The 19,672-nt window shown below is 40.6% G+C and overlaps 1 protein-coding gene across 5 annotated transcripts in view; it reads left to right on the forward strand.

Moving 5' to 3' along the window:
* DAPK2 (death associated protein kinase 2) overlaps positions 1-19,672 on the forward strand; it is a 55,571-nt gene that overhangs the window by 15,859 nt on the left and 20,040 nt on the right. For 3 of the 5 annotated variants that reach the window (XM_075764918.1, XM_075764921.1, XM_010302016.2), the window contains exon 2: positions 12,099-12,320. The exons of 1 other annotated variant lie outside the window; for it this stretch is intronic. In XM_075764918.1, the coding sequence (XP_075621033.1) occupies positions 12,145-12,320 (176 nt within the window). In that variant the 5' untranslated portion in view covers positions 12,099-12,144. Of the gene's footprint in view, positions 1-6,906; positions 7,046-12,098; positions 12,321-19,672 lie in introns of those variants that run through there. One more of the 5 variants, XM_075764919.1, reaches the window with a different exon arrangement.

The raw sequence follows: 19,672 nt of genomic DNA on the forward strand, positions 1-19,672 counted from the left end.
CTGTAAAAGTAAAACTTATGTTCCACTTTGCATTGCAGTAGAAAGCAGATGGAAATTTGAACAGCTGAGAAAATAGACTCTGTATGGTATTCGTTCTATGCTTTTGAAATGAAAAATGTTACTTCTGAGTAAAAATACACATAAAATAAACATAGTGCAGCTCACCACTGGACTAAAAATGATAAAGCATTGGACAAATTATTGGCATCTTATGCAGAATAGGACTTGCAGATACTTGTCTGATGGTCAAGCTTAATTTAGCTCAGGTGACATTGTTAAAACTTTACATCAGCAGTTTTGAACTGGAGTGAAAACCTGTTGTAATAGCTGAGCGTGATGCACAGCAATGCTTTGGTGAGGAGAGGCGTATAAATCACTCAAATAGCTAGACTTGTTCTCTCTAGTGCCAGCATGTTTGGGTTGGAGTCTCTGGCCTGTTTTGGGCAGCCCATAATGCAGATTCAGTTACACTGTAAGTGGGTGACTGTGTATCCTAAAGCCAGGACTTGTAACCTTTACTTAACTACAGAATCTACAGCTTCTGTGAGAGCGTAGTTAACCTCGATATCAGAGTTTTGTGGATCTATAATCTTCACAAAGAGAATTTCTACTGATCTGCCTGTTTGCAATGTAGGACGAGTCAAGGGAATAAATACTGTAGCTTCTGTGCTGTCCTACTATTGGAGGAGATTGTTACTTCAGTATAGGGAAGATTAAATAGGGAGATGACTTCCACCTCTTGTTTTGGCAGACCAGAAGAATGCACCAAGAGCAGTGAAAGGAGGGTTTCCGCAGCCCTCTGTGGTTTTGGCCTTACAGATAATTTCCTAAAATCTTGATTAAAATGCCAGCATGACTTCCATCTGTTTCATACATGGGGAAGGAGAAAAACAATTTAACCACAATACTGCTACCCTCTTACAATTAGTCTGTTCCCAGGTGTCTTACCTTCAGTCCATATCTAGCTGGATTTGGACCTTTAAACAGAAAGGTACAGTGTGCTAACCTTCCGCCTGCGTGTTATGTATGCACTGGTGTTGCTCCACGTAGCAGAAGGAACAGCTTATCAAATCAGCTATTCCTGCTGAGCATGAGTCAGCTTTGACCTTCCCTAGGTCTCTGGACTCTGTTCATTACCACTCTGAGAGCTGATATTCAATCTAAAAAGCTAAGTGTCTTAAGCGGGGAAATTTTTTATCATGTGCATTTTATTCTAGAGCTTCAGATTACACAAAATGCTTGCCAAGCTATCAGGAACTTGCCAGAATTGCTGAGCTCGTGCTATATCACTGCAGACTCTGCTCCTCCAACCTGAGGAGCTGATAAGGGCCACACTGCTTGTCGCTGTGTGGTTGGGAAGTTTCCAAAAAGAGTTAACAGCTTCAGGAGATGCTAGTGATGATTCAGTAGGTGTCATGGGTTCTTGTGACTCAGGGCTAATGACCCAAAATGGTGTTTAAGGCATCAGTTGGCTGTAATGCAGGTAACATGTTACTCTACTGATGGCCTGTAATAATTCATAGCATTGTTCAGAAACGTTTGAAATTCAAAGCAAGATTTAATAAATCTAACTGTTTATTTGCTCTCTGCTTATTCCAGTAAACTAGATCCTTCTGTTGGAGTCCATGTTCCTTTACTGTTCTGGTTCTCCTCTGGCAGTGGACACTGAGATGGTCTTTGGGCCAGTATATGTTGGTTACCTTTGCATGAGCTGTAGAGAGATGGGAATTAAAGGTGTCAGACAGTGACATTATCAGACATAGCATATGTCCCTGTTGTCAATATTGAAACTTAGTCTGCAAAGTCACTGTATTCTATACAATCAGTTAGTAAAAACATGAGTTGCGAATGAAAATGCCAGTGTGTTTAAAAGTGGCAGCTGATTTTTTTTTTTTCCCCTATATAAAATAGTGCGTCTCGTTAGATTTCAAAATTAGCATATTGTTAGAGTAGTGGTTTTGTGATACTTCCCTCTATAACACAAACTGGTTTGGTTAGAAGTCACCCTGACACTGCCCAGGTACTTACTGAGCCTGAAATGAAGTCATGTTTGTTGTTTTTCATGTGATAAAAATTTTCTTCCAGTCTGTATCAGAGGGCTGTGGTAAGTCAGTGATATTTCTATGATCATCTTGTGTGAAAGGTTCAAAAGAGACCCATAATATATTGTGAATTGGATTTACTTCTGTATCTTTCACACACATGAAGAATGTATCTACTTTTTAGTAGCCAAGCAAAATTTCTGTTAAATGCTCTATTAAGAAAAGTTGTAGATCATTCTGTCATAATCTGGCATCTGCTACAGTTTAGGTTCTGTGTAGATCCTTTAGGAGAGTTAGCAACTATGTTTACTTTTTTTGACAGAAAAACCCCCCCACCCCACAACCCAAAAAAAGCCCCTAAAACCCCCAACAAACCAAAACTCACTCCTTATTTGCAGCTTAAATAGTAAATACAGTGACATTTGTGACCTCACCATCTTTATGGTGAGGTGTCAGCAGAGTGTCTAACAGATTAAGGTTTTGGGCTTTTTTAGTTTAATTCCATAGTCTTACAGAAACAGCAAGATGTTTTCCCTTCAGTGACCTTGCCATGCTAGGATTTCTGTTGTGTTGTTTCAGCCATTGTACTCCAGTTTCTTTGTAAATACTGTGGTTTAGTCTTTAAAAAAAAACAAAAAACCAAACAAAACCCCCCCCCAACATACTACAAATTATTGTCATAGTCCATTTACAGAAGGCTTCGAGTTCTTTATGGCTGTGACCACAGACTTCCTACAAAAAAACTTCCAGGAAGGTGCTTTTATGCAGAAGTTTTGTGAACCTTGCATGGCCTTTGGTTGAGCTGTGTTTCATAAATGAGCTGAGAGCATACAAATGGATTGTAGAAGTAGTTACCAACAGACCCCTGTCCTCTCTGCTGGGAAGAGCATGCCAGTGCAATTACAACTAACAGAAGCACTCTCTGAAGTGTAAGGAAAGAGAGCTGTGAGTATTTAGCTTGATAAAATTACATGCAGCAGAGCAATTGCTCTAATCGCTTCAATTTGAGAGGAAAACAGCTTTTTCAGGCTTGAGGGTTTTTTTTTTTAAGACAGACATTCAGCAAGAATTCTCAAGGGCTTTGCTTTGAAAGTTAACAAAAATGCAACCATGAAAAGATAAAATTATTAGTAGTGTTTTTCCAAGAAAAGGAAACCAAAGTGAAAAAGGCCAAAAAGTAATAACATGCAGACTTCTTAAGCTTGAGATAGCCAGTTGAAACCAATCTGAATAGTGGCGAAAAGGCATGATGAACAAAACTGTTGACATAAAAGCAATTGTTGTAACTGAGAATAAATGACCTTTCTTTGCTGAAACTAGATAAACCATCATGTCAGAGCTCTAAAGGCAGCCTCTTGAATCTAGGTAAGTCCTGCATTCAGGACAATTTTAGCTAGACGCTATCATCTGTGATTATGTATATTAACTTAAGAATGTACACATGATTTCATAATATATTTTTAGGATTTTTACTTGCTTCTAACTGTAGATTATGCAAAATCAAAGCACAGGATGCTGTAAGCTTATTCACTGGAGAAAGGACAATGCGATGCTAACAGAAGGTGGAGCTGACTTGGCTTATGACACACACTGTTAAGTAACCAATTGCTGTCAGTAAACCTAAATGAAATTATTTTCAGGTTTAAAGATATCGTACTGACTCAGAGCTCAGAGAATATATGATGCTGGATAGGATGTCATTTATTTTATTTCTTGCTGTCAAGGGACCAAACATAATTTATCATCCAATTAGAAAGAGGAGCCAACGACTGGCAAACTCTGTGAAGTCTAGTAAACCTAAAATTAGATCTTGAAGCTGTGTTTTGGCTTCCTAAGCACAGGCAACCACATATGTGACTTGTGTCATTTATTTGGAGTAGGGTTTGTATCGCAAATAAACCCTTTTAGGCTTGCATTCCCACAACTGAATGTCTTAAATGTGAAGAAAAAAGGACAAATATACAATTAATGTTTTTATTCAAACAATGAACACCTTATATTGTGAAAGCTCTTTTTTTTTTTTTTCTTTCAGTTTTCCTGTAAGCTCCTTCCTATAGTATGCTGTTGTTTTTTATGATATGGTGCCCTGGGTATGTTGTTGTGCTCCAAATCTTGCTTTTTAGATACATAGAGCATGTTTTGGGTCGTGGGGAAGGATGCTGAAACGTTTACCCTACTCTTCTATAGAAAATAATCTTAAGTCAGAATTGTGTGTTTGCATTTTGATGTAGAGTCAGAACCATCTAGTTCTATCCCGTGGGTACAACTGCTGTTTTCAAGATACTGCTGTAAGGTAGATGAAGTGACGTGCCTGAGGCAGCCCTGCTTTCTGACCAAGCAGAGCTCAGCACCTAGGTGTTTCTGTTTTCCTCCCTATGTGGCAAGGAAGCCGTTTAAAGAGGATCACTCCAATACATGCAAGTTCTCCAGTGTGTCTTTTACCTTCACAGTAACTAATCGAATTCTGAATTGCAGTTGGGCTTGAGTTTTGTTGTCTTCCTATGTTTTATGGCTTTGAGACTTTTAGTGTGAGAAGTTTCCTTCAAGTCCCTTAGCTTGTCTGGAATGTAATTATACTGTTAAAACCAGCTGGCTGGCATACCAACCATAGTTTCTTTAAGTCAGCTTCAATCTTGAGAAATGCACATCTGAGCAAGAACTGAAGCAGGCTAGGAAGAGCTCGGTGTAACCTTGTAACATTATAAGGAATAACAAAACCTGTGAGGGAGGAGATGAGGGAAAATGGAGGGTCATCTCTGCTTACCTTAAAAGCATTTGTTAGTGTCCACTCTTGTTTAATGAACTTTTCCATCTGGTGCAGCGGTACCAAATGCGTTGATGTCAGTATTACCGTGTTCATACTGCTGTAGCTTGATGTCTAGAGACATGAAATGAATTTGTAGGTCCAGCTGTATCCTTACCCCTTATAACTTTATTTCATTTTTCCAGTAGCATTACTTGCATTTTACAGCCTTTGGAAAATTAAGTACAGAAAGGCTAAGATGTTGTTTTCCATCAGGTATGTAGGAACCTAATTACCGTTAAAGTCGGTGGGAGGTTGCTGCCTAAAATCTCTTGCAAATCTGTTCAATAGTAATTTGTCCTGGCTCATCTAGGGAATTGAGTGTTGTCTCTTGACTGGCAGAACGCCAGAGCACTGTCCTTTGCCAGGCTCACTTACTTTTCAAAGAACTTCCTGAAAACATATTTCACTGTAAAGTGTATCTGTCAACATCTTCTAACGTATCATCTATTTTATGGGAATTTCAAGTTTTAACAACTACCAAAAAATAGTAATAATAAAAATCCTCTTTTTTTAGAATTCTTTAATGAATGAAATTAAGATGAATAAGGACATGACATAAAGAAATAGGCTGAACATGCAGAAAGGGAACATCTGTTTGGTTTTTGGGGAAGAAATGGATTGCTCTTCTCAAATGACAGAATCAGCTTCCGGACTACTTCCCCCTCTGGCCTCAGAGGCTCTGACGAGTCAGGTAACCTGTACTGTCTTCTCAATATTTTGTTTACATATTTTCAGCCTTTCATGACAGCTACTCAGTGATGTCGTGTTTCTGGAATGTCAGAGGAAGATTCATATAAACATACACCTATGCAAACAGTTGCTTAAAGGCTCTCTTTATTCTAATGCTCTGTAGCAATACCACTGTTATGCATTGAGGCATTCAGAACTGTTAGGCTGCACTTCTGTCATTCTCTCAAGTCAAATTCTGCCCCAGAGCATCACGTTCTGGAACCAGTATTAAAAATAAACTTCGAAAAAAGAGCAAGAAGTTACCCTGCTATTCTGGATTGTCCACTGTCTCTCTTCCCCACATACCTTCCACATCCTCTCCTGAACTGCACAACAATTAAGTAAGCTGAACTTGTGCTCTCCTAAAGCATGCTTATGAAAGTAGACTCCCAAACAGCCCAGTAATATTGTCTCTGTGTTCTTATTCAGTGACAAGTCTCCTAGATAATAGTAGCAATGCGAATAATAGGTTGTCTTCATTGCTAGGATGGATTCCCTTATTAATGATGGACAGATTTGATGTTGTACCTAATTATATTGTAACTGACAGGTTCTAGCTGCTATTGTTTATACTTGTGGACTGTTACCACAATTGAGGACAGCCTATGTTGAATCTGTGACAAGGCTGTTGTACAGCTGTCCAAAATATTTCTGAAAGAGAACAAACTTTTTAAAAAAAAAAAAGGTGTCAGCCTCTGTGCTTACCTTGTGTGTTGTAAATACTGCTGTTTATTGTCCAAGTCATCTTCATTTCAGTGGCATACTAAAACCCATGAATTTTGGCGAAGTCATTTGGTTGAAATTTGGACATCTAAGCTGTGACATTTAGTTTCAAGTCTGAGATCAGCCACAGACTCCCCATGTGAAATGAAGTAAATGGTTTAATTTCTCAGTGCTGTCAACTCAGGTGTCAGAGAGACATACTTTCCTTTGTTCTAGTTTTTTCTTAGCCTAGATCAAATGTTTTGGGAAGCCGATGCTGTTTGATTCTTATGTACTGAACGCAGATGCATTAGGAGGCGCAGAAATGCTGTTATATTTGGCCTTGCCTTTACAAGCTCTGTAGTCAACAAGAAATCCAAAGTGTGTCTGGCTGTGATGGTAAAATAGCAGTGAGACTTCTTACTTTTCATAGCTGTATGGGCCTCCACATGAACTATTCTTTGTGTCTGGTAGAAAAGTAGAACAATATGCTACCCCTTTAACACTTGTTCAAAGACTTTCTCTCTGCCTGTCCCTTCTCCAGCCTTTAGCTCAGAGTGTCTTAGTGTACTTCAGTGTATCAGTGCCTGGCAAAGCATCGGGCTACTTGCGTGGAGAGATACACTGACTGCTGTTTCATGGCAGCAGTCTTTAAGGTGGTCGGAATGTACTTTAGCATTACCCTGTGATGCTTTAATGAAGACCTTGGGAATTCAGGAACAAGCACAGGCAAAGCAAATGTGCTTTGCAGTGAGTAGGGAAACAGGTAAGCGTGGGTTATGGACAGTATCGTGGCTACTTACGTTGTAACTGTCTTAATGTCCTAGGCTAAGAAATTGTGCGTCTGTATTTTTCTTGGTGGCTTGCAATCTCTTCTGCTGATTTGCAAACTGTCTCAGTACTGACTGTCTGCCCAAGCCTGTTTTTAGCGGCTAAAGGAAATGGCATAAAGAGTGGGATAGGAGCAGCTAGAGTGTGCATTCATGGGTACACGTGCAGGGGGAAACAGTAGATTACAAGGGAATGGGTATTGTCATGAAGAATTGTCCCCGACTGTAAGTATGTAAAAGCAGAAGAAAGGAATTCCTGTAACACTATTATCTTTATAAGATTTTAAGACAACAAAAATGTACAAAATCCACAGTACCACTGGACTACTTAAATGCAAAAGTGACTGTGGTCATTCCCATAATCAGCACTCATGAAATAATATTTTCTCCCTGAACTTTGCTGGCAAAATTTATGTCCCCAGAGAATTCAAGGAAGCAAACACAGCAACTTTAGTGCTGTGTCTCTTCAGAAAGTCTGGACTGAGCAAGATGCATGTCATGCAAAAAATAAACAAACAAAAAACCCCCATGAAATGCATGATGTTTTACATAAACAGGTCTCAGCACTACAGAACAAACTCTTTTAGCAGAATCTTTAAGGCAATTTTGGGGATTATTTTTTTTTTTTAGCAGGAATTTCATTCTCTTAAGTTATCTAGAGTTTGCACATAATGATAAAATCAGGAGGCAGAGATACGAATGGATTAATGGATTTGACAAATGACTGCAGTCTCGATTCCATTTGTGATTGATTATTCCTAAAGGGATAAGTACACTTGTCACGCCTGTTCCTATCTCTCTCCTGAGAAGTGTTTAGGATACATATGAAAATGAAAAACAATAACAAGTACTTCAGGCTGTCTGGCATGGTTTGAACCCTTTGAAATGAGAGGCTGCTTCTGCCATGGAGAGTTAACTTTTGAGAGCAATCGAGCACCAAGTGACAGCCTTAATGTTTAATTTCTTTGCCTTTGTAGGTTTAAGACAGGCTCCAACCAGACATCTGTGTTAATGAAGCACTAAGTACACTATATAATTATAAGGTTCTGAATATAATTGCTGTGTATGCTGCATAATTTAAGTTCCAACTGTACTTGCATCTCATTTACCAAGCCAGTGAAGGATATAATACTATTGAAAACAATAACAGCTCAGTGCTGCTACACTGTAGTCACGGGGGGTTGCACTTAATGAGTTTGTAATTCTTATAAAGAGAATCCTGGCTGATAAAATCATAGCAGCTAAAGGTTAAGGTTATCTGTAAGATGAGCCTTTTCCTTGCAAGTTTGGATATAATGCCCTGAGTAGGGAAATATGTGATACTAAACGTGTATTCTGGGACTGGAGACCTGCCAATTCTTGCAGAGAGAGATCTCAGTTGTACAGTGTGTTGTGGCTGGGGAGAACAGCGCTGCTCTTCGGTATGAAAAGGAGCTCACTGTCTTGTTTTGTCTGTTTGTAATGTGGCTGGACATCAGCAGAGACTCCTGAATCTGAGATGACAAGGGCTTGGATAAAATCTTTTGCTACTAGGATCTTGCATACCTGTTAGGCTTTTCACATGCCAGGCAAAGGTGACTATTTGCACTTTTTCTCAGAGGTTTCTTATTTATTAGTTGACTGTGGCTTCCTGGCCATATAGCTTACTACAACGTTAAAATTAATTTCTGCTCCATGGCGGAAATGCATTGAAATATTTTTGTGGTTTTTTGCAAAAATATGCCTCTATCAAATATTCCTCGATAAAACCTGAGCCCTTTCTGACAAAGGAATGCTTGGTAGGATATGGGGTACACATATGGTAGACTTAAAGTTTCCATGTTTTTCATTCCAATTATTACGAAGAGGGAGGAGAATGGATTTGAGCTGGGGTTCCTTCCCTCCAAATCACTGAGATTCTGCAGATATTGTTTACCCCCCCACCATTTTGATATCAAGTTGCCAAAACAAATGCAGCTTTTGTGAAGCAATAGTTTTAGCCAAAATTTAACTAAAGTCCTATTCTGTCTTTAGAGCTCGCTAGTTTTTCATCTCACTCTTACCACAAGATGCATTGTACACTTAAACAAAGCAGACTGAAGTGCATGACCTTATCCATAGGCTCAATTCTCCAGCTGTCTGGTGTGCTTCACCGCCACGGTAGTGTTTGTAACAGTACATACGTGGTCTGTTTGCAAGGCACATTCTGTGGTCTTTTCTCTTTCTTTCCCTCTGCCAAAAGGGAATTTGATAAATCTCTCCTGTAATCTAATAATGGAAAAATAAGTAACAAGAAGTAACCCTCAACTTACAGTTTCTGGCCGAGGAGGTTTAGGGCGATAATAAACTGTTCTTGCTACTTGAAATCACAGATGTACTCAGGTGGGCTATGAGGTCCTTTAACTAGCGTCCAAACAACAGTCAACTTCTCCTACCATTCATACTCTTGTAGCTTTTGTTGCAGAGATACTGATCCAAGACTTGTGAGCAGCAGCCTGCTATCAGACTTAGAAACACAATCTCCTAATGCTGCTGCTAGAGTAATTTTCCTTGACAGTTGTTCTCGCCACTACAGCGCTTCCCTGCTAGCTCCTTGTTTTCCACCAGCTCAAATTCAGCATCCAATTTTATTATATACTCTACACATCATTATGTCCAGGTCTGCACTAGGAGTTAGTTATGGAAATAAAGTAATAAAAAATTCTGAACTACCATTAGGTACAAGAAGGTTCATCAGAACATACGTATTTGTTTAAAAATGAGTGTAGTTTATTTTAATACTTTCATACACAGTTATTGAATTCACTGAATCAGTGACAATATTTGGCTTCCTATTGAGCAGTGAGAGAGAGCAGTAAGTGAATGAAACTCACCCTGAATGGAATGGACTGACCTCATTTATGTTTGGACTGACTTAAGTTTATGTCAAGATCAAATGTTCTTACTCTTCGTTGTTACTTGTGCTGGAGGTGCTTGAGCTAGGAGAGCTGTGTGTCTGCATCCATTTTGTTTGAGAGAATTAACGTCAATGCTTTTTGTGCTTTAACCTAGCTCTTGGTTTTTATAAACCAGTAGTTTTTGAGTTTCAGTTTTTTAAGCTCTAAGGAAAACTCGAAAATTGGAGAGCATGTCCAAACAAAGGTGATTTTGCATGAATTCTGTGAGAAGTCTTTATCCTAACTTGATTTTAGTAAAGGCTAGTTGAAATTTCGAGTTTCTGATGAAACCTGAAGCCATACAAAATTCACATAACTTCAGACTAACAAAGATTTAGGTATCTTCATTAATCAACCTGAGGAGTTAATATATATTTAAATCAGTATGCCCGCTACTCTTTGCTTAATTTGAGTATTACAAATTTAAATCAAACCTAAAAAGCTACAAGATTTTAATTAAATCTGCCAAGTGATCCTTCATGAAAAGGAATGTGTTTCTATTTAAGTCTGATTTTTTTGTCTGCTTTTCAGAGTCACTTTGGACAAGAGCCTGTTACATTGCATGGCCCAGCATTGGTTGTCCTCAGTAAAACTGAGATAGATACCTTTGTGCTAAGTAGTGTACAAATATCTGTAGGCATACCGTGTGCAAGAACGAAAGACTTTTTCCTGTTTTGCTGATGGGGCAAATGTGAAATGCTAAAGGGTATACAGTACATTTATGGCAGAATTCCAATTGCTCAAATCCCTCCAGTACTTTAGCTACAGACCATCCTTTTCCCTTAGTTTGTGTAAGGTAGAAGCAGCTCTCTTAACATGTCCTGTGTAGACTAAATGCAAACGCATGGTAATAGCGTATGATTTAACTTCCTTGTTCGTATGTCTGTGATGATTTTAGTGTGATTAAACACTTCTAAGATAAAACTCTGCTGTCCTTGTCCCTTCCAAATGGGATGAACAAAAGGATCCTCTGAATAATCACTGTTTCCTTCCACATTCTGGCCTTATGTAGAATTCATATGACTCAAATCCTGCTTTAACTGCAGACCACTTTTCTTAATTTTGATAAGACCATCTCTCAGCTTGATTACAGTTATTTTTTCAAAGACAGTTGAGAGGGAGGGAACATCAGCTTTGTGGAGATGGTGCCTCCTCTAAGTTCCAACAGTGACTCTCAAGGGCATGATGAAGAAAGAAAAGCTCACACAAAGAACGACAAAGCAGGGTCTCCTACTTGCCTATTGAAGAGTCAGTAACAATTGTCTCATCTTAAAGGATTCCCACCACTGACATAAGGCTGCAGCCTGCAGGGTTACTATTATTTGAGTCAATCATCTGACCTCCATCTGTTTCCCCCTTAGGAGATAAAGGGAAAATTTTACAGTTGGACTGGAATAGCTTACTTTGGGAGCCACAGCGAGGAAAATTTTATTGGCAAATGGCAGCTATGTGTCTTTTAAACTTTAATGCAGCTGCTTTACTATTTGGTACAGTGCAAAACTCTTTGTCCTTAATGTGCAGTGAGAAAGCTGCCCTTACTTTTGTTACATTTACAGCTAAATTGTCAAGTGAAGTGCAGAAATGTGCATAAACCATTCTTTTACTTGAAAATTGGTTACTGGATGCCAGTTCTACATTTCCAAAGGGTTATCGATCCCTTGAGTTCTTTTCTGAGAGATTATTCTTAAGGGAAATACTTTAATGTATGCGTGTCCTTTCAGAACATCCAGTAGTGTGTTGCGGACTTGAATGCCTTAAGCATTACCCAGTGAAGGAGTGGTAGTTTGAATCTTTTGAGTCAGATCTTGTTCGTTTAAACATGAACTGTTTTTCAGAGATTGTAACCTTTCTTGTCAGACGTTGCTTGGTTTTACTAAATTTCAGACAACTGCAGGAGGCTACCTTGTTATGCTCTAGTGACTAACTGCAGAATTCTGACAGTCCTCACTATTGTTCCAAGAACAAGCTTGTATGGTTAGCAGTGTTGCTCAGGGGTTGCAGGATCAAGATTTATATGTCAGTGGCTCATTTGGGAAGCTTTAAGAGAATTTTTGTCATCTTCTTGTCCTTGCAGTGGCCAGTTTGCTATAGTGAAGAAATGTCGAGAAAAAAGCACCGGTATGGAGTATGCTGCTAAGTTCATTAAAAAACGTCAGAGTCGGGCCAGCCGTCGTGGAGTGAGACGTGAGGAAATTGAACGGGAGGTTACTATTCTGCAGCAGATTCTGCATGCCAACATCATCCAGTTGCATGACATCTATGAGAATAAGACGGATGTGGTCCTCATCCTTGAGCTGTGAGTAAGGGGACTTCCTACCCTCTGGGGTAGGGTGAGGTAAATAGGAACCGGAAAGGGCTGCAGAGGCTGCCAGAACAGAGAGGCGCTGTTAAAACGGAGCTGTTGTGTTCTCAGGCCTTGCAGATCTTGGCAGGAGAATTGACTGAGGTTGCTGGTAAACAGGCCCCCAGTTCATCCATGTGCCCTGGGGGTACAGGTGCACCTTAACATCAGCTGAGGCCATTGTTACGGAGTGTTGTCAACTTGAAAACAGTTTCCTAAAGGAGGGATTACCTCATGTCTGCCTAGTGCTGCCCTGACATGGGGAAGCACAAATGGCTGCTGAGTGCTCCTTTCATTTTTCTTTCTGCTCTTATCTCTTTCAATGCATATGAACCCTTCCAAGTCCTTTGCAAAATTTGCAACCATTCTTGCTACTCCCATATTTTCCTCATTTAGAGGACACTAGGGGAAAAGATGGGAGGAAGGGAAGAGGTTGTTTTTTTTTTTTTAATCCTTAGACTTTGGCTGTGAAGGATGAGTAGCAGCAGGGTGGGAGTGAAGGAGAGCTGCTTGCTCTTCTCGTTTCCTTGATGTAATGGGGGAATACCCCTGCCACTTGGATCCTGCTGACAAGTGAATACCCTCCAGCCAGTGGATCTGTGGACTGCTGTAGGCTCACCCCTGCATTGTGACCCACTGCATAGCCAGGCTACTGGTTTAGGATGACTATCAGACATATTTGGCCATGTAATCCAAACTGGTTTGTGGTGTTTAAGAGGAGATTTAAAACCAACTAGCAACAGCTTCTCTGTCCAGACTGAGGGAACAGCGGCTTATTCTACAGAATCTGTGCGTGGCCCTGCATCGAAGAATAAATGCACAGCCCAGGGAAGCTGAAGGAGTGGTCAGGAATCATCTTAACAGAGCCTTGGCTAAGGAGCCGTTGCTCACCTGGAACATGAGTTTGTGTTTTGGGGAGTCACCTTTGATACTTTTGTCTGTATTTTAATCTTATTGACTGAAAGGAAGTGAGAACCCCAGGCTAATAGGTGTTACTATGTAGAGAAATGCCAGTTTATTAGAATTTGAAGCAGTATCAAAATTGCCAGTCTCTGCAATAGCTATTAAATTACCTGGGTGAATTCTGTTTGGCTGTTTGTTTCATCAGCCCAGAAATACTACATCCCAAAACCAACAGCTATTTCTTACACCTTATTGCCCTTCCTGTATGTTTGATGAAACCGAGGTGAAACATTTGAGGCAGATGCAGACCACAGGCTAATAATGTAATCTCTTGTAACACAACTTGTTTTGAATGCATTCTGCCTGTTTCTACTACCTGGCTTGAGATTCTTAAAGTCCGTCATTTGGACAGACGTGCCTGACCATGATTTGGAAAGCTGTCATATCATTTTAACAGTGTTTCAAAGTTGTCGTGTTTTGGGGATTGCATGCAGGGGTTGGTTATGTGACGTTAGTCTGAAACCTGTGTGGAGGGTAAAGTTTACACAATCACTTCAATGCTGACACTAACATATGTGTGATGGAATTTCTTCACTTTTGTAAAATGGAATGTGATGTAGAAGGAGCCTAACAATGAAGAGGAGTAGGAGGACGATTTTTATAAATAAGAAATATTTCTTTCTAGCCTGGCCAGGAGAGCTTTGCTCTGTGTAAATAGCATTTTTGCCTCCTGGCCTTGCAAGCCGATATGAGTCAAAATGACATTGGAAGAGTTATTCCTGTTTACGTGACTTCAGCTTATATTGCAGAGGCTAAAGTAGAGGTTTTGTGAGAAGGGACTAGTGATATCCAAAAAAAACGACGAGTTACTTTGGCAGCGCTAGAGCAGGACACATAAACCAGTTGCAGTATTTTTCAGGATTACTAGTGTGCAATACCAAGGGAAGATTATTAAATAACTGATCTATCAGGTAGACTGAATATACCGAAGTGTTAGATGCTACAGGAAGCTGTCATCGCTCTAGGTAGGTCATGTAATTAATTTCATTTTCCCCTGCTCACGTCGGGTGCAAATTCTTCACTGTGAAGTCGAGGGGGAACTAAGTTGCCTGCTGCTGTTTTGCTTTCTGTTGTTGGTACTATTTGCCAGCCATTCTGATGCATATTAGATTTGACCTGTAGTGGCTGGGAGGTCACAGAAAGATCACTTGCTTCTCTGCATTGCGCTTGCAGTTGAGTGCTGTTGAACACTTGGATGTCCCCAAGTTTAATAGTGTTACTGTCAATGTGGTAGTTTGAGAGTCATTTCAAGAAAACTCTGCAGTTGCCTAATATAAATTACTGACTAAAAAAAGTGGCATAATAAAATGATGTCACTTTTGTGAAGAGATAAAATAAGGGGAGGCATCAAGTGATAGGGTCTGTTTATACCCAGCTTATCCTGGGATAATGAATTTGGATGCAGGTGCTTTGTGCCTGAGGATCAAGACTGTAACAAAAGTGAGTAACTCTGTGTGCACAGATGATCATACAGACCTATGTCCGAAGCGTCTCCTTCTGTACAGTTCATAGTGTGTGCTGTTGATCTACCTTAAGGAGTTGAAAGGGATGTAAATTATCTTAGTACACGTGTAGATTTGTATCTGTGTGTATTTGTGTGGCTCAGCCTTCCTAATCTTCACTGAGAGCCGGGGGAAACCTGAACACTGTCACACGAGGCAGAGAGGAGGATTGTTTGGTTGTGCACATCAGAGCCAGGAATGGAAATAGCTCTTGTAATAAATGGAGCCTTGCTGGTCAGAATGCATGGTCTTGGCCTAAGGGGGTGAACTTTGTCATGTAGTGAAGGAAGACAGACATAAATTTAAGCTTTCTTTGGGCTGTGTCCTGCTCTTTTGTGGAATCGGTATCATCTAGTTTACCAAGCTCTGAGTCTTAGAGGAGCTGTGTAGAAGATGCCATATCCTCTATCTGTCAGTTCGTGGTACTAAAGTAAAGCTGTAAGCAAGGAGAACAGCCTGAGGTCTTCCGCTTAGTACAATTTTTAGGTAATGAGTAAATGATGCAATTTTTTTCTGTGCATGAAGCACGAAATACAGGGACACCAAGGCTGAAGTTGTGTAGACCACATGTTCCCTAGGGGACCTGGCTTCAACTTTGTGTATGGAATCCAGGCAACGAGGCTTTGATCCCTGAGTGAGATGGAATAACCACTAGCTTTCCAGGGGAGCCAGCATTTAGGCCAGGGAGCATTCCTGGAGATTAATGTGACTGCTGGCAGATGGCATATGAGTGATGATAAGCATCTGTTAATTTTTAAGTATATGTCTATGGCCAAATGTTGGTCTCTGTAGCCATGCACTGGAAGACAGGAAAGGAACCTGCTTTTTCTGACTGGCAGCTACTTTGTGCTAAAACCACCTCCCTTTTCATTACCGTTTGGGTTTTTTCCTGTCCTCACATGGCCTGACACTGTTTGTATGTCCTCTTGTCAGGCTGTAGCTTATTGGACTTCTAAAAGGCTGGGTGCAACAGAGTTTGACTTGATTTAAGGCCACTGCATTTAGTTGCTGTATACAAACTGAGGATGATCATTTCTAATAAAGATAATCAAATTCTCTCTGTAAACAGATGATCTCTCCTCCTGACACTCTGATATCGGTGTCTCATACTCCCTGCAGTTTATCAAAATAAGTGTTACAGCACCTGGTCAATTAATCTTACATTAAGCTACAGTGGACTTCAGCTTCAAAACAATGTCTCCGATATTCTCGATTAATTGAAGGAGCTACCCTGGTGTTTAAAAGATGCTTTGGCTAAAATGTTGACCCCTCTCCCAAACTCACTGGCACAGACGTGATTATCTCCCCTTTACACAGGGCTTGATTCTACAGGTGCTGTTTCTCCTGTTCAAGAGCAGGAAGACCATTGCCAAGTCCCTTGCCGCTACGTGCGGTTTGGCAGGTACACGGTTTGCCCTTCCTTGTGCACATTGTTCAGGTACATGCTCCCCACAGCTTTTTGTGACCTTGCTGTTCTCTGTTGCTTGGGCCCTGCCTTGAGGCTGCTTTGCCCAAACAAAAGCAGCCTGGAGGCGGTTTTGATTGATATGGCAGTCTCCTCTGCTGGTAAGTGTCAAGGTTGTGTACACAAAATAAACAGCTGTTTCCCAGAAGTAAGGTAGCATTGTCATTCATCTTTTATTGGACTTTGGAGGAAGAGCAAAGGTATCATTTGTTTGCTGCTTTGTTTGCTGTGGAAATAAGGTGACCTGGTAAAAGGCAAAGAGATGGAACCAGAGGAAGGGATTTTTCTGTAACGTAAGGTCCTTTGAGAAAGGAACATCTGCTCTTTTACAGGTGCTGCTGATTTAGAAAACACACCTCCCTGGATGTTCAAATGTAATTTGTAGTGCAGTTATGAGTGTTTTACTGTGAAGGAGTTAGTGCTGAACTGCTTTTTTTTTCTGGGATTCCATAATGGCTGGCTTTTGGGATTGCTAAGCCTCTTGTGCCTGAGGGTTTCTCTGAGTTCAGATGCATAACTTGGATAAGAATAATCTTGCACTAAACTGCTTACTGCTCTCTTTCTACAATTTACTCAAACCTGTTTTTAAAGCCTTAATCTTTGTTAATGAGAAATCATCACATCTCTTCTGCTGAATTTTCATTTAGATTACTCAAGATCTCTGCAGCTTAGGCTAATGTCCTAGGCTATACCGCAAGAGACTGGAGAAATGCTCATGTTGTCGTTGTAAGAGGGAACTTTTTGTTGATAAAGTAACAGAGGGACTTCAGACTCCGTGAATCTTTTTTGGTTTCCTTTTTTATTTTTATGTTGTGTTCTGTACTTTGGAAGTTCCCCCTGCCCAGCCTATTTCAAGGTTAATGTGAACTAGGGAGAAGAGGGAAAATACAGCAAGGAGCTAGCAAGTCAGTCTCCTGTGATCCTTGTTCTTCAAGGAACCATTTCTTTAGTGTTGCCCAGGATCTTGCTGAGGTTGCTGTTGGGGCAAAATCCCTCGTGTGCCCGGAGCGACTAACCCAACTGTTTTAAGTGATCACTCGTAAGGGCAGCAAGAAGAGGGGAATTAAGTACCTCTAGTCTGGGCAGCTAAACAATTTTCTGACATTCCTTTGCTACACAAAGGAGATTCCTCAAAAGAAAGTTGCCGGTCTCCTCCAGGCAGGAAGGTATCCTTTAACATCCTTAGCACAATCCTGTGTGCCAGGGGAAGGTGAGGGCAACGGCTTTAACGAAGTGGCTCTGCTTCTGTGCTCTCCTTAAGTGGTATCTTCTTTTGCTCCTGCAGGAGTGCTATGTGGGCTGTTGGTCTGGCCAACAGAGAGAAGGTTTTTCTTCTTAGTTCCGATTAGCGAGTCCACCTTAAGGAACCAAGGAGATTTTACAGGGTAAGAGAGGAGGAGAGAGTAGTGTGCCTACATGGTTAGATTCCAGAAAAGTACAAGAAAGTATCCCAGTACAGCTGGCTTCCTGATGACCAGGCCATACTGCCTGCCAGAGGTGATTACTTAAGCGCAGTTTGAATAGAAATCATTAAGGAAATGGGACTTGCCTGCTCTCTGTACACAGATATCACCAAGAGACCACCAGGTGTTACTTACAGATTTCTCTACTGGCTTGTCACATTATTATAGCCAGCTGTAATAATTTTGAAACTAATGAACCAAGGCCCTGAAACCTACTACAATAGGGAAAGGAGGCAATGTTCCCTGGCTCCTGAAATGCACAGGGTAAAACAGAACCTGTCGAGCAAGGCTGATGGTAGTGCTTGGACCCTTGGAATGTGTCACCTAGAAAGAAAATCAGAGACCAATTAAGAGTCTCACAGGCTGAGTAACTGAGATTAATAGGAAGGAGAACGTCAGGGGCAGCAGTTGCAACGTATTCCTGGGTCACAGAAGTTTATTTTTGTTTTCCAGCCATTTGGCCAATTAAAGCATCAAGTGACTTCTGCCCAGGTGAAGTATCCTGCCTCATGTCACTTAGACAGTTTCTGACTAAGTGGGAGCTGCAAAAACATATCCCCTAATCAATGCTCAAGTCAATAGGCCCTGTGTAAATCTCTGCCTTGGGATCAGCGAGGTATGCTGATACCCACAGGAACAGTAGAAGCTAAGGAATAAGCCCTTTGTCTTTGACTTTTGACATGTTGTTCTTGGTTGCAGTTGATTTCTCTTTCAATTTTTGTGGCTGTTCACAATAGTTTACCCTGAAAGAGGCAGAATAGGTGTCCTGAATTTGGCTGGGATAGAGTTAAATTTTCTTATTAGCAGCTGGTATAGCACTGTGTTTTCAGATGAGAATAATGTGGATAACATACTGATGTTTTCGTTGTTGCCAAGCAATCAAGGGCTTTTTCAGGTTGTCATACTGGCCTGCCAATGAGAAGGGAGGGGGCACCTGAGAAACTGGGAGGGGACAGAGCCAGAACAGCTGACCCAAACTGGCCAAAGGGATGATAGTCCCCAGCATATAATGTCATGCTCAGTATATAACTGTGGGAGTTGGCTTGGAAGTGGCATGGCTCAGGATCTAGCTGAGCATCGGCTTCAGGTGGTGAGCAATTGTGCTGTGCATTGCTTGTTGTGTATGTTTTATTATTATTTATTATTTATTATCATCATTATCTTCCTTTTCTGTCCTGTTAAACTGCCTTTATCTCAGCCCACAAGTTTTGCCTTTTTGATTCTCTCCCTTCCATCCCACTGTGGAAGGGGAGTGAGCAAACGGCTCAACAGTAGGGAATCGCCATCAGTGTTGTGTAGGAGCCTGGGGTCAGAGGAATGATTGCATGAAAGACATCTGCAGCGCACAGTGTGATCTATCTTGTCTGTGAGTCATGGCACTTAGTTAACTCAAAGCATTTGAACCTGCCAGTTTTTACAGGCATTTCATCAGACAACAGGGCCAAAAGTTTATTTTCCAAAATGGCTGTTGGATCTCTCAAGTCTTGTGCTTACATTCCAAATGGTGAGCACAGGTGGGTGGTACACCTGAGCCCAAGAGCTACAACTGCTTTGTGGGTGCCCCCAACAGTAAATTTGAATGAGAACAAATCAGTAATATCACGGACATTGTGAACTGAAAAGAACAAAGGTAAGCATAATTATGAATAACAATTGCAAACAATACCCAGTTCAGTATCTGGATCACCTTGTTTGAGAATATGTAGAAAAGCAGCACTGGAGCTCCCAATACAAGGCACAAAATTGAAAATAGAAGTCTTATGTACTAAATATGCATGGAATGTATTTCAATTTTGATGTGAAAACTCATAGTAACTAATAGCACTTCCTTGATTTGGGAAAACAATTTTAGGTACCTTACAAGTTGCTACAATCTGCTTTGTTTTTAAAAATTTAGCACAAAATAAGTGCTTT

This window comes from Balearica regulorum, chromosome 12 (assembly GCF_011004875.1).
Source record: "Balearica regulorum gibbericeps isolate bBalReg1 chromosome 12, bBalReg1.pri, whole genome shotgun sequence".
Lineage (NCBI taxonomy): Eukaryota > Metazoa > Chordata > Aves > Gruiformes > Gruidae > Balearica > Balearica regulorum.